The sequence below is a fragment of the Aquarana catesbeiana genome, linkage group LG05 (genome assembly GCF_042186555.1).
Source record: "Aquarana catesbeiana isolate 2022-GZ linkage group LG05, ASM4218655v1, whole genome shotgun sequence".
Classification (NCBI taxonomy): domain Eukaryota; kingdom Metazoa; phylum Chordata; class Amphibia; order Anura; family Ranidae; genus Aquarana; species Aquarana catesbeiana.
In genome coordinates, this window is record NC_133328.1 from 561,258,118 (window position 1) to 561,271,918 (window position 13,801).

General features: G+C 41.3%; 1 protein-coding gene across 1 annotated transcript in view; it reads left to right on the forward strand.

The window, feature by feature from the left end:
- Positions 1-2,432, forward strand: part of LOC141146138 (Y+L amino acid transporter 2-like) — a 49,764-nt gene extending 47,332 nt beyond the window's left edge. The window contains exon 10 of the mRNA XM_073632894.1: positions 2,296-2,432. Within this exon, the coding sequence (XP_073488995.1) occupies positions 2,296-2,372 (77 nt within the window). The 3' untranslated portion in view covers positions 2,373-2,432. The remainder of the gene's footprint in view (positions 1-2,295) is intronic.
- Positions 2,433-13,801: the final 11,369 nt, after the last annotated feature.

The following is a 13,801-nucleotide window of genomic DNA, read 5'->3' on the forward strand; positions in this document are numbered from 1 at the left end:
TTTACAGGCAGCGGGAGGGGTCGTGCCCCCCCCCCCCCCATCTCGCCAGTGCCTCTCCGGGCTTTACCGTCCCACTGGCGAGCCCAGGAATGAAGCTGGCGGTTCCCCTGGCTTACCATAGAGCTTGTCGAGGACCAGAAGGTCCCTGATGAGCTCTATGGTATAGAAAACCAGAAGCGACGAGTATTATTGTCAGTTTCAATTTCCCCAGATGTAATCAGCACCTTTTTTAAATTGTAAAAGCATCCGATCACACCGATCTTGGCGTGATTAGATGCTTTTAAGGGCAGAGGAGACAACTGGGGTTCAATAGACCCCAGATCTCTCCATAAAGTGTACCTGTCACTGCCTATTGCTGTCACAAGGGATATTTACATTCCTTGTAACAGCAATAAAATGATCAGGAAAAAAGTTAAAGAAAACTACAAAAAATAAATAATAAAATACATTTTTTTAAAAGCACTCCTGTCCCAATGTGCTCCCGCACAAAGGTGAACTCCCGCATTGGTCCCACACATATATTTAAATGGCAATCGCACCACACATGTGGGGTATTGCCGCAAACACCAGAGCGAGAATAATACTTCAAGCAGACCTCCTCTGTAACTCTACAGACCTCCTCTGTAACTCTAAACTGGTAACCTATAAAGGTTTTTAAAGGGTCACCTACAGAGATTTTTAAATACCGTAGTTTTTCTCTATTCCAATGCAATTGCAATTTTAAACCATGACATGCATAGATATCTATTTGCTCGACATAACACCAGCTTTTATATTTTACAAAAACAGGGTATTATATTATGTTTATGGACATTAAAATTCAATAAAGTGTATTTTTTATCCAAACAATTAGCGTTCGAAAAAAACTGCGCAAATACCGTGTGACATAAAAAAACATTTTCTAGGGACTCTGCTAAAAATATATATAATATTTTGGGGTTCAAAGTAATTGGTTTTCAAAAAATATTGATATTTACTTTACTTTTTGCAAACAAAAAGTGTCAGAAAAAGGCCAAGTGGTTTCAAGTGGTTAAAGCATGCTTGTTCTCAGTCATCAACACTAAATTATCAAAGACAGACAAAGTTAGGCCGTCAGCATTTTTGAAAGAAGTTTAGCAATAGCAGCCCCTTGTACTTCTCTCTTCCCTTCAACTTGTATGGTATGTCTCCTCTCCTCCAGGGCTTTACCACCTCTAGTCATGGGAAGTGTACAGGGAGTTCCTGCTGTGTTTGGATATGGGTAGTTAAAAGAGAAGAGAAGTATGGGTTTGGGGTTTTTTCCTCCATTATACTTACCTAGGTGGATGCAGCATCGGACTGATGCTGCGTTTGCACTGAGAACCGAGCGATCAAACATTGCCGATAGCTCGGTTCTCATCGCCCCCCGAGCAGAGAGCTGCTAACCGTCAATCAGCAGCTTTCCGCTCTGCTTTTCCACGCTCACTGGAGCGCTGAGCTGTGGAGGGTTGAGAAATGGCTGTCCCAGGCTCTCAGCAGCTCGCTGAGAGCCTGAGATGGGTGTTAGTCCAGGCACCTCGCGGATCCAGACTTTATTGTCGCAACGACGCGGTGCCTGGACTGATATCCTTGATGTCAGCAGAGAGCGGACTTCAGACCGCTCTCTGCTGAAAATGGGTCACAGGCTGGCAAAATGAATTGCACTCCTGTTTCCCATAGCGAAGCCCAGCCACACGAGCTTTGGCTGGACTTCTCCTTTGAGCTTTATGGGATCCCCAGGAGCAGGGGGCCTGGTTGCAACCATAACCTCTGTTATCATTTTTCTTATGCCAGGAAACCTAAGTGTGTCTTCTAAGTAAGTAAAGGTGGGTATACACTATACCAAATTCAGGCAAACGAGTGATCGGTTTTCCTCGATGTTTCACAGCAAGTTAGAACCGAGGATAAAAATAATGTACGGAAATTCTTGTACAACAAAGGCTCTTATTTTTTTTGTTATTTGTTGTTTCTGATAATGCGCAGTCTTTCATATCTGATACTGTATTTCTCGTATGAAAACTGTACGAAAATGGTACATATTAAAGGTAAATCGTTTGTTCTGTTCATGTACAAGAAAAATTTTGCAATTTGTCCCTTCGGAAATTTGCAAAGTTGGAATCGGATGTCGAAAGTTGGGCATACACTATACGAAAACAGAATGATCGTGCCTCGTACGGAATTTTTCTTCCAATTTTCTCATAGTGTGTACCCCTGTGGACTAGGTTTGCCTTTAGTGCATATATGATAGGTGCACTTTAATTAAGACAACTAGTGAAATTCTATTTTCATGTTTTTCAGCATCAGTCACAAAATACATGCAAATCCTCTGCAACTGCTGCCTGACAGATCTGGATGAAGAGGGGAAGAATCTATAAGGTCCAATATGACTGCACTGCCTCATACTTTTCTTGATAGAAGATTTGATGTTTCATGGTTTTGCACTATATGTATATCTATATGTATATATATATATATATAAACACAATGTGATTTTTTTTCATGTTATATTTCCATTATTTCATTATTTTTATTAAGCTCCATTTTTAGTTTTGAACTTAATCAGGACACTAAAGTACAAACAAGAGCTCAGCTTACTGATTTCTTTAGAAACAGTGTTTTTTTAGAGTCACATAAAGCCCTCTAAGGCCTGATTAATACCATTGAAGTGCATTACTACACACACCTTGGTGTGCATTATTCCACTCAATAATGTGTATTGTGGTAAGCTGACCCATTCATTTTGTGCCATCATTTCACTGTAAAAGACTTAACACACATACACATGATGCGCCAAAAGGCATTTGCTTTGAGGTGTACTGGAAAGGTGCATTGGGATGCTATTCAAAATAAATGGCACTGCAACATAATGCTGCCCATTTCCTGCATTACAGTAATGCAAGGAGAAAAGTGCATGTTACTGCAATGCACAGATGTGAATTTAGCTCAAGTTGAAAGATGCCTCAAATGCTGTTTCCTATCTTAATTTAGTTCAAAAAATGTTCTCCTAACCCTTTGCAGGATTAGGCTGGTATGCTAATCCTCAGATGTGCCATCCACTTAGATTTAATACATTTATACAATTTCACACAGCTTCATTTTGAGCTGATGCAGGCTAGAGTGGCAAGCCTTTAAGAAACACTAGTATTTCTATTTCCAAAGGATTTTCAGGTCCCTGGAGCACCAGATGGGAGCATATGGTACATGCAGCTTTGTAGAGGCACTTTAGGGCAGTGGTGTCAACGTTCTTGATATAGGGGGCCTCAAGTGCAGCCCCAAACATTACAAAAAGGTCACACAAAATATTTAGTGAATGTAATGCTACAGAAAGCTGTCAGAGACTCCAGACATGCAGCAGGTTCTGAGAGGGCTTCCCTTGCGGCTAAGTGCAGAGTGTCCCTGAAGGTGGTAACAGGGAGTGCTTTGCTCAGAGAAGCAGGGGTTGCCAGCTGCGACAGACTGAGGTGATGAAGAGATGCCAGAAGTCATGCACAGAAGGTAAGGCAGGAGTAAAGCAGCAATCAGGGTCAGGAGTTAGCCGGGGTCATTCACTGGTAATCAGGCAGTAGCGGAGTTGGAAGAGCAAGCCAGGGTTCAAGCACGGATCAGCAGGGAGGGTCACTGGAACAAGCCAAGGGTCAAAGCCAGGGATGGAGACGAGACAGGTCAAAGGCAAGGTGGGTAACAGAAAATCCAATATTAACAAGAACAGGAACACAGGAGCACACAGGGGGAGCTGAAAATCATCCAGCAACTAATGGCTCATGCTGCTGGTTTTAAATAGTTCACTGGGTGCAAAAATCTGTCATGCATTGCGTGTGCTTTGGCGCACTGGCACATGGATCCTCACAGCCATTCGTGCCTGTGCACGCATGTGCATTCGCATTGGCGAATGTCTATGTGTCATTGGCGAATTTCGTGTGCCAGTCCTTCTAAGAACCGTTCTCTGACACATTACATGAGACTGCTATGGCCCATTTATAGTTACATAGTTACATAGTAGGTGAGGTTGAAAAAAGACACAAGTCCATCAAGTCCAACCTATGTGTGTGATTATGTGCCAGTATTACATTATATATCCCTGTATGTTGCGGTCATTCAGGTGCTTATCTAATAGTTTCTTGAAGCTATCGATGCTCCCCGCTGAGACCACCACCTGTGGAAGGGAATTCCACATCCTTGCTGCTCTTACAGTAAAGAACCCTCTACGTAGTTTAAGGTTAAACCTCTTTTCTTCTAATTTTAATGAGTGGCCGCGAGTCTTGTTAAACTCTCTTCTGCGAAAAAGTTTTATTTCTATTGTAGGGTCACCAGTACAGTATTTGTATATCGAAATCATATCCCCTCTCAAGCGTCACTTCTCCAGAGAGAATAAGTTCAGTGCTTGCAACCTTTCCTCATAACTAAGATCATCCAGACCCTTTATTAGCTTTGTTGCCCTTCTTTGTACTTGCTCCATTTCCAGTACATCCTTCCTGAGGACTGGTGCCCAGAACTGGACAGCATACTCCAGGTGCGGCCGGACAAGAGTCTTGTAGAGTGGGAGAATTATCGTTTTATCTCTGGAGTTGATCCCCTTTTTAATGCATGCCAATATTCTGTTTGCTTTGTTAGCAGCAGCTTGGCATTGCATGCCATTGCTGAGCCTATCATCTACTAGGACCCCCAGGTCCTTTTCCATCCTAGATTCCCCCAGAGGTTCTCCCCCCAGTGTATAGATTGCATTCATATTTTTGCCACCCAAATGCATTATTTTACATTTTTCTACATTGAACCTCTTTTGCCATGTAGTTGCCCACCCCATTAATTTGTTCAGATCTTTTTGCAAGGTTTCCACATCCTGCGGAGAAGTTATTGCCCTGCTTAGCTTAGCATTATCTGCAAATACAGAGATTGAATTGTTTATCCCATCCTCCAGGTCGTTTATGAACAAATTAAATAGGATTGATCCCAGCACAGAACCCTGGGGAACCCCACTACCCACCCCTGACCATTCCGAGTACTCCCCATTTATCACCAACCTCTGAACTCGCCCTTGTAGCCAGTTTTCAATCCATGTACTCACCCTATGGTCCATGCCAACAGACCTTATTTTGTACAGTAAACGTTTATGGGGAACTGTGTCAAATGCTTTTGCAGAATCCAGATACACCACATCTACGGGCCTTCCTTTATCTAGATGGCAACTCACCTTCTCATAGAAGGCTAGTAGATTGGTTTGGCAAGAATGATTCTTCATGAATCCATGCTGATTACTGCTAATAAAACAGTTCTTATTACTAAAATCTTGTATATAGTCCCTTATCATCCCCTCCAAGAGTTTACATTCTATTGATGTTAGGCTAACTGGTCTGTAATTCCCAGGGATGTATTTTGGGCCCTTTTTAAATATTGGTGCTACATTGGCTTTTCTCCAATCAGCTGGTACCATTCCAGTCAGTAGACTGTCTGTAAAAATTAGGAACAACGGTCTGGCAATCACTTGACTGAGTTCCCTAAGTACCCTCGGATGCAAGCCATCTGGTCCCGGTGATTTATTAATGTTAAGTTTCTCAAGTCTAATTTTAATTCTGTCCTCTGTTAACTATGGAGGTGCTTCCTGTGTTGTGTCATGAGGATAAACACTGCAGTTTTGGTTACTGAAGCCCCCCGATGAAGACTGAGGAGAAGAATAAATTCAATACCTTTGCCGTCTTCCCATCCTTTGTAACCAGATGTCCTTCCTCATTCTTTATGGGGCCAATATGGTCCGTCCTCCCTTTTTTACTGTTTACATACTTAAAGAATTTCTTGGGATTTTTTTTGCTCTCCTCCGCTATGTGTCTTTCATGTTCTATCTTAGCCGTCCTAATTGCACCCTTACATTTCTTGTTGCATTCTTTATAAAGTCTGAATGCTGATGATGATCCCTCAACCTTGTTTTTTTTTAAGGCCTTCTCCTTTGCATTTATATGCATTTTTACATTGGAGTTAAGCCATCCAGGGCTTTTGTTCGCTCTTTTAAATTTATTACCCAATGGGATACATTAGCTAATGCCCTTATTTAATATGCTCTCAAAGCAAACCCATCTCTCCTCCGTATTCTTTGTTCCTGATATTTTATCCCAATTTATGCCTTTTAGCAAGGTTTGTAGTTTAGGGAAGTTGGCTCTTTTGAAATTCAGTGTCTTTGTGTTCCCTTTATGTTTCCTATTTGTGTGATTTATACTGAAACTAATTGACCTGTGATCGCTGTTACCTAAATTGCCCCGTATTTCCATGATCAGGTCTGTATTGTTGGTAATCAGTAGATCCAGTAATGTTTTATTTCTAGTTGGTGCGTCTACCATCTGACCCATAAAATTGTCCTGCAAGAAATTAAGGAACTGGCAAGCCTTAAATGAATGTGCGGTTCCCTCCACCCAGTCTATGTCTGGATAATTAAAATCCCCCATTATGATAACACTTCCCATCCTTGCTGCTAATCCAAATTGTGATAGGAGATCTGTCTCCACTTCCTCCCTCAGGTTAGGGGGCCTATAGCATACTCCCAGTATTATTTTCCCCTTAGCTTCATCCCTTTGGAGCTCTACCCATAAGGATTCCACCTCCTCCCTAGCTCCCTCAGTGATGTCATCTCTCACATTCACTTGTACATTATTCTTGATATATAGGCATACCCCTCCCCCTTTTTTACCCTCTCTATCCTTGCGGTAAAGGGTATACCCTTGAATGCTTGCTAGCCAATCATGAGAGCTGTTGAACCAGGTCTCTGAATTTACCACAAAATCCAAATCCTCCTCGTACAACAGTATCTCTAGTTCACCCATCTTGTCCGCCATGCTCTTGGCATTGGTGAGCATGCCACATAGTTTAGACCGGTCGCATATTGTCCTTGTATTGGGTGTTTCGAGATTGCAACTAGGACTTGCTGCTATACTTACCTTGTGTTTTTGTGCTTTGGTTAACCTACCACTAATGCCCCCAATACTACCCTCTGGAATATCTTCCGTGCTGACTATCTCTACCTCTGGACCCTCCCCCCATCGCCTAGTTTAAAAACCCCTCTAACTTTTTGGCCATCTTCATTCCCAGCAGATCTGCACCCTCCTCATTTAGGTGCAGTCCGTCCCTTCTAAAGTACGAGTTATCGACTGAGAAGTCGGCCCAGTCCTCCAGGTACCCAAACCCCTCCTTACTACACCAGCTCTTCAGCCACTTATTTACTTCCCTAATCTCCCTCTGCCTTTCTGGTGTGGCTTGATGTACCGGTAGTATTCCTGAGAATACTACCTTGGAGGTCGTTTTCCTCAATTTAGCTCCTAAGTGCCTAAAATCGTTCTTTAGGACACTCCATCTGCCTCTGACTTTGTCATTGGTGCCAACGTGCACCATGACAGCTGGGTCTTCCCCAGCCCCTCCCAGTAATCTGTCCACAAGATCCGTAATGTGTTGAACCCGAGCGCCCGGTAGACAACATACTGTTCGGCGCTTCAGGTCTTAGTTACAGATTGCCCTCTCTGTCCTTCTAAGAATTGAGTCCCCTACCACCAGAATCTGTCTTTCCTTTCCCTTCGCTGCCCCCCCCCCCCACTCTCACTGGAGGAGTTCTTCCCCCAGCAGCTAGGAGAGTCCCTCAGCTCCAGCAGTGCTGGTCCCTGACTGGTTTCACCAATGTCACTCAATGGAGCGTACTTATTGGGATGCTCAGTGCTGACAGTTACTTCCCCCGATTCAGAACCTGGGCTTTCAGGGAAACAATGTGCTTACATTTTGCACAGCAGTATTTGCCCTCGATCGGATGATCGAGGAACGCATACATGCAGCAAGATGTACAAAGAGTCGCCTCTCCACACCCGATGGACATCGTACCTATTAAATTTAGTGAGGATTGGGGATTAAACCCTGTCCAAATTACCTAACAGCTAGCTTCCTGGCACAAATACTCAAGACAATACACAGGTACACAAGACAATACACAGGTACACAAGACAATACACAGGTACTCACAGACCTACGTAGACTCGCAATACACAAGTATACAGTACACAATACACAAGTACTAACGATCCACACACAGTACTCAGACAACACTCAGGTACTCGCACTACACAGGTACTATGACCCCTGTTATAACCTCCTGTTTTAAACTCTGGTTTTTATTCACCACTTAGACCAGTTCCACTTGGACTGAGTTCCAACAGCCTCACAATGAGCAGGCTCAGTATGAGTCCTACACAAAGTTATATAGGCCTTAAGCACCTGTGAGCAATTAACCACTCCCCTTAATTGGTGGTCTGAAGGAACCAAAGAAAAAAAAAAGCTATTTAAAAAGTGACAGAAAAAAGGTGATTGAAAAGCTAAAAGGAAAAGCCCCAAAAATGCAACCCAGCAAACAAAAAGCAAGACTTATAAGTTATAAGTTAGTGCTTCCACATTTGTGCACCCTACAGCCACATTTAACTTTTCTATTTAATCCATTTAAAAGATCAGAGAAAAAAGTGAAAAGAATACACAATACATATAAAAGTAACATTGTGTGAAAGAAATAAAGCAAGCCCATTAACTCCTAGGTCTCAGTCTATTTTTCAGAAGAAAATATTTAAGGAAAACACAGACCCTTGTCTACAGCCGGGCTGCCACAATGTGTTCCAAATGGGTACAGGTTGGGTATCAGGATTTTAGTTAGAAGTAAAGAGAGAAGCACCTTCTAAGTATGAACTGTAAAGACTTTATCATTCAAAAATTAAAAACGCTCACATGGAGGTTACAGGAAATCAGCATGGGGGAAATGTCCTGCAGTGGTACGTCTCCTGACTCGCTGGTCCATTAAGCTGCGTAACTCATAAGCCCTTTGGGAGCCGTCCACTGTATTTGTGTGCTCTGTGGATGTTGGTAAAGCAAAGAGGAGGGCTGACAAAAAGTTTGACAAAGGAGCGCACCTGTCCTTACCATCGACAGTGTGCAGGCTCAGAAACAACGTTGCTACTTCCGGTGACGTCAGTCAGGAGACACACCGCTGCAGGACATTTCCCCCATGCTGATTTCCTGTAACCTCCATGTGAGTGTTTTTAATTTTTGTATTATAAAGTCTTTACAGTTCATACTTAGAAGGCACCTCTCTCTTTACTTCAATCTATATGTTTTGGAGCGTGCTTCTGCTACCCTGAAGAGGCCAGCCATGAGTTGTGGACTGTTTCATCTCTATTACTGAATATCATCTTCCTATTCACCCGGCTTGTGTCTTTCCCTTCCCAACACCCACATCAATACCACAGACTAAGGTTTCTGGCATCTTTTGAGTTTGCGCCAGAACTATCCCCATTTCTATCAGGACTTTAGCGACTGTTTGAATAAGCTTTTGTTCAAATCAGGTTTTTCATTCCTATACAAGGCTATTCTAATGAAAAACCGGCTTAATGCAGGTCAGGAGGAAAACTGTATGTCTTTTGCAAAAAAGAAGGGGGGAGGGTGGAACTTTAAATGAGGTGCGTGGGGTAGAGCCAGACAAAACCATATACATATGTAAAAAATTATATTCTTTATTAGACCAAAGATAGGGCATGGATTAACCATATAAACGCATAATAGCACATTGGCATATAAAATACAAAGTATCAACATACATATTAAGGATAGTCACCAACATGGCACAGAAAGTAAATATTATACATCACAGTCCCCCAAATGGAGTAGGCATAACATTATATCAGGGTGGTGAAGCAATAAAAACCATCTAGAATCATAAATATGAGATGGATGCATCAAAATAAGCTTGACGACGTTTCGTGGACTTCTTTCCACTCATCAGGAGCAATTGCATCCATATACTAAAAAGGGGATAAAAAAAAATCACCATTATAGTTTGATATAACCACAGACTGGAGGGGTAGAGGGATTAAGGATGATGATGAACAAATAAACGACCATAACTAAAAGTACTTACATAAGAGCTGATACTAGACCATGCGATACCACCTGCCGAAGGTCAGTCAGATAAATATGTCCAGAACGGGAGCTGAGGAAAGGACCCAAGCATGGATCAGGAGCACACACACACAGTCCCCCAAAAAGTGTGTATGGAAAAATCTTGATGTAACTGTGGATGGGGTTTCTGTATTGTATACAATAAAGTAAGTGGTTTGTTACCATATTGGTATATATAAAAAGAAATGTCATATAGAGTAGACCCATCAACACAGTATAGAAGTATATTGTAGAGCATATCAACAAGGTGAACAGAATGAAAAAATAGTGTGTCCATATAGTAAGAATAGGGAAGAGGAGATGAGATTCCTGAAATCAGGAGAAATTAATGAAAACTAGAGTAAAGAAATATTAGTAATGCTTGTTATAGAGGAATTTAAGAATAAATCAAGAGCTTGCTATGTATTTACCCATGTAGTTCCTAATGGGATATGAACCAAAAATGCGGTGCAGTGTGGGACTGCTGAGAAAAGGTCACTGAAGGGGAACTGCAGGGTGAGCCCAGCGGCCAGGGTCCCATCCAGTGTCACACTGGCATGACAACAAGGGAGAGACAGCACGGCAGCAGCCGGACCTACTCACCATGTGTCAGCCTAGCTGAAATAGCACACGCCTGCCTGAAGGGATGCACTTGCTCCTGATGAGTGGATAGAACTCCACAAAATGTCATCAAGCTTATTTTGATGAATCCATCTCATATTTATGATTTTAGATGTTTTTTATTGCTCTACCACACTGATATAATGTTATGCCTACTCCATTTGGGGGACTGTGATGTATAATATTTACTTTCTTTGCCATGTTGGTGACTATTCTCAATATGTAGGTTGATACTTTTGTATTTTATATGCCAATGTGCTATTATGCGTTTATATGGGTTGATCCATGCCCTATCTTTGGTCTAATAAAGAATATCATTTTTTACATATGTATATGGTTTTGTCTGGCTCTACCCCACGCACCTCATCTAAAGTTCCACCCTCCCCCCTTCTTTTTTGCAAAAGCAACCAGGGATGGAGGCGCAATATTCCCCGTTGCGTCTCATTTAAAGTCTCAAATATTCCCTTTTTTCTTTGAAAACTGTATGTCAAATGCACCTGTTAATGAATTCTCAGTGACCTCAGAAGTATATCAAACTGATGTTATTGAGACAAGCCCAAAGCCCGTTGACACAGTCCTCTAGGCCTTGTTCACAACATGGTGCAGAGACGTCAGTTTTTCTGCACGAGTTCTGCAAGGACACAAAAAAAACATTGTTCGCTATGTGGCCTGTTTACACCACAACACTGGTATCACATGCAGATTTTTTCTGCATGGGAAAAAAAACTGGCATGACATGTGCCCTATTCACACTGGTGTGAATAGGGCACATAACTGACGCGCATGAAAAACTGATGGAAACTGATGTAAAACTGATGGAAACTGATGTAAAACTGATGTCGGTTTTCCCATCAGTTCCCATGGGCATATGGTGTGAACGAGTCCTTACTGTTACCTGCTTTAGGCTCCATTCACACTAGCGCGTTTTTTGATGCATTTTGCATTTTGCAGAAATGCACGGGAATTTTTTAACATGGGTTCCTATGGAACATGTTCACATCAATGCCTTTTTGTTTCTCTGCATTTTTGGAAAGGGTCAGGGACTTTTTTTCATGCAAAATGCAGCGTTTTGCATGTAATAGAATTCAATGGACAAGCATCAAAAACGCAAGTGCACCGTTTTTGCAGCGTTTTTGATGCGTTTTTGATGCGTTTTTGCCGTTTTTTTTTTTTGTTTGTTTTTTTTTAATTTTTTTTTTTTAATTTTTTTTAAGACTGTAAAAAAAAACTGTAAAAAAAAAAAAACGCAAAACGCAAATCGCGGCAAAATCGCGGCAAAATCGCGGCAAAAACGCTGCACAAAAACGTGGCAAGCATGAAAAAAAAACCTCCAAAAAGCTCAAAAGCAACATGCATAGGTGTGAATCGAGCCTTATGCTGGCCATACACTATACGAAAAATCGGCCGAAAAATCGTTCGTATGGACACTTCGTTCGTTTTTCGGCAAGTTAGTGGGTACAAATCGATAATCGTTTGTGACGTTTTTGTGGAAAAAAAACGAACGGCATGTTTGGAAAATTTCTGCCGAACGTACGATAAATTGCAAGGTTAATGTGTTTCCCGTCCGAACTGCCTGCACTAGGTATATGTAAAAAAACGAACACAAAATTATTTATTCATGTCCACTGAACAGATTATCGGACATTATATGATGGCACGATCGTTTGCGGTCATGGTCGAACGTTCGTTTTTCGAAAATGGGTTCGGCCGATTTTCTGTATAGTGTATGGCCAGCATTAGGCTCAATTCACACCTATGCATGTTGCTTTTGAGCGTTTTTGGAGGTTTTTTTTTCATGCTTGCCACGTTTTTGAGCAGCGTTTTTGTAGCGTTTTTGCGGCGTTTTTGCCGCGTTTTTGCCGCGATTTGCGTTTTGCGTTTTTTTTTTTTTTTTTTTTTCATTTTTTTTACAGTCTTTAAAAAAAATTACAAAAAAAAAAAAAAAACGGCAAAAACGCACCAAAAACGCACCAAAAACGCTGCAAAAACGCTGCAAAAACGGTGCACTTGCGTTTTTGATGCTTGTCCATTGAAATCCATTACATGCAAAACGCTGCTTTTTGCATGAAAAAAAGTCCCCGACCCTTTCCAAAAACGCAGAGATACAAAAAAGCATTGATGTGAACATGTTCCATAGGAACCCATGTTAAAAAATTCCCATGCATTTCTGCAAAATGCAAAATGCATCAAAAAACGCGCTAGTGTGAATGGAGCCTCAGGCTGGGTTCACACCATTGCAAATTGGATGCAGAGCAATTCACAACAGTAGGAGATTTGGAACCAGTTCATAGATGCAGGTCCAGTGCATCTTTTGGTCTGTTTCAGGTGCGAATTCAGACCAAAATTCAGGCTGAAATCAGATCTGAAACGGTGAACCAGCATGCACTGGACCTCTGCTGTGAGCCGCATGCAGCTCATATGTGAACCAAGCCTTAAACCACTATTCCCAGTTTGTGTTTTTAAACCTGATAGATTTACTTAGTAATTTTTTACCATTTACTTGTTTATATTTTTTTATTTTGAAAAGAGTGAGAAAGAGTTAACATTTCTGTCATTCTTTTTTTTTCTGTTACCTGATTGGAGTGTTTTTTGTTCACTTCCTGTTCCTAGGATGCGGGGTACAAATTTAAAATAACAGTTACCACCAGGAAAAACTGCCACAGACAGCAAAAAAAAAAAAAGAAAACATTGTCAAAAAGCACGTTTTGAAAATGTTATTGTGTAATTCCAATTATTTTAACAGGGGAATGGTCAATCGGTCCTTAACAGTCACTAACTTGTAACATACAACAATCTTTTGGCAAATTAGATGAAAAAACAACAAGAAACTGTGTCAGGAAAAACAAACAAATTATATACATATATATATATATATATACACTATATATATATATATATATATATATATATATGATGGTGCATTTGGGCATTTTAGTCTGTTCAGTAAAAGACAAACAAGAGTTTATTTTTAATGAGTGCAGATATTATTGTAATCCTTAATAGGGCTTGCATTTGACATGTTTTTATTCTATACTCTCATTCATCTCAATCTGTAACTCAGTAGGACTGTATTTATCATAATGGCACTTGAGGACAGGTTCCTGGGGCAGCAAAATAAGAGGGGGGGGGGGGGGGGCAAAACAAAAATGTACAAACTATGATAATCTTCCAGCCAACTCTGAACATAAAATGATCTTTAGTAGAAAGGTGGTGCAGCAGTGGATGGTAAAAGGAGTCCGAA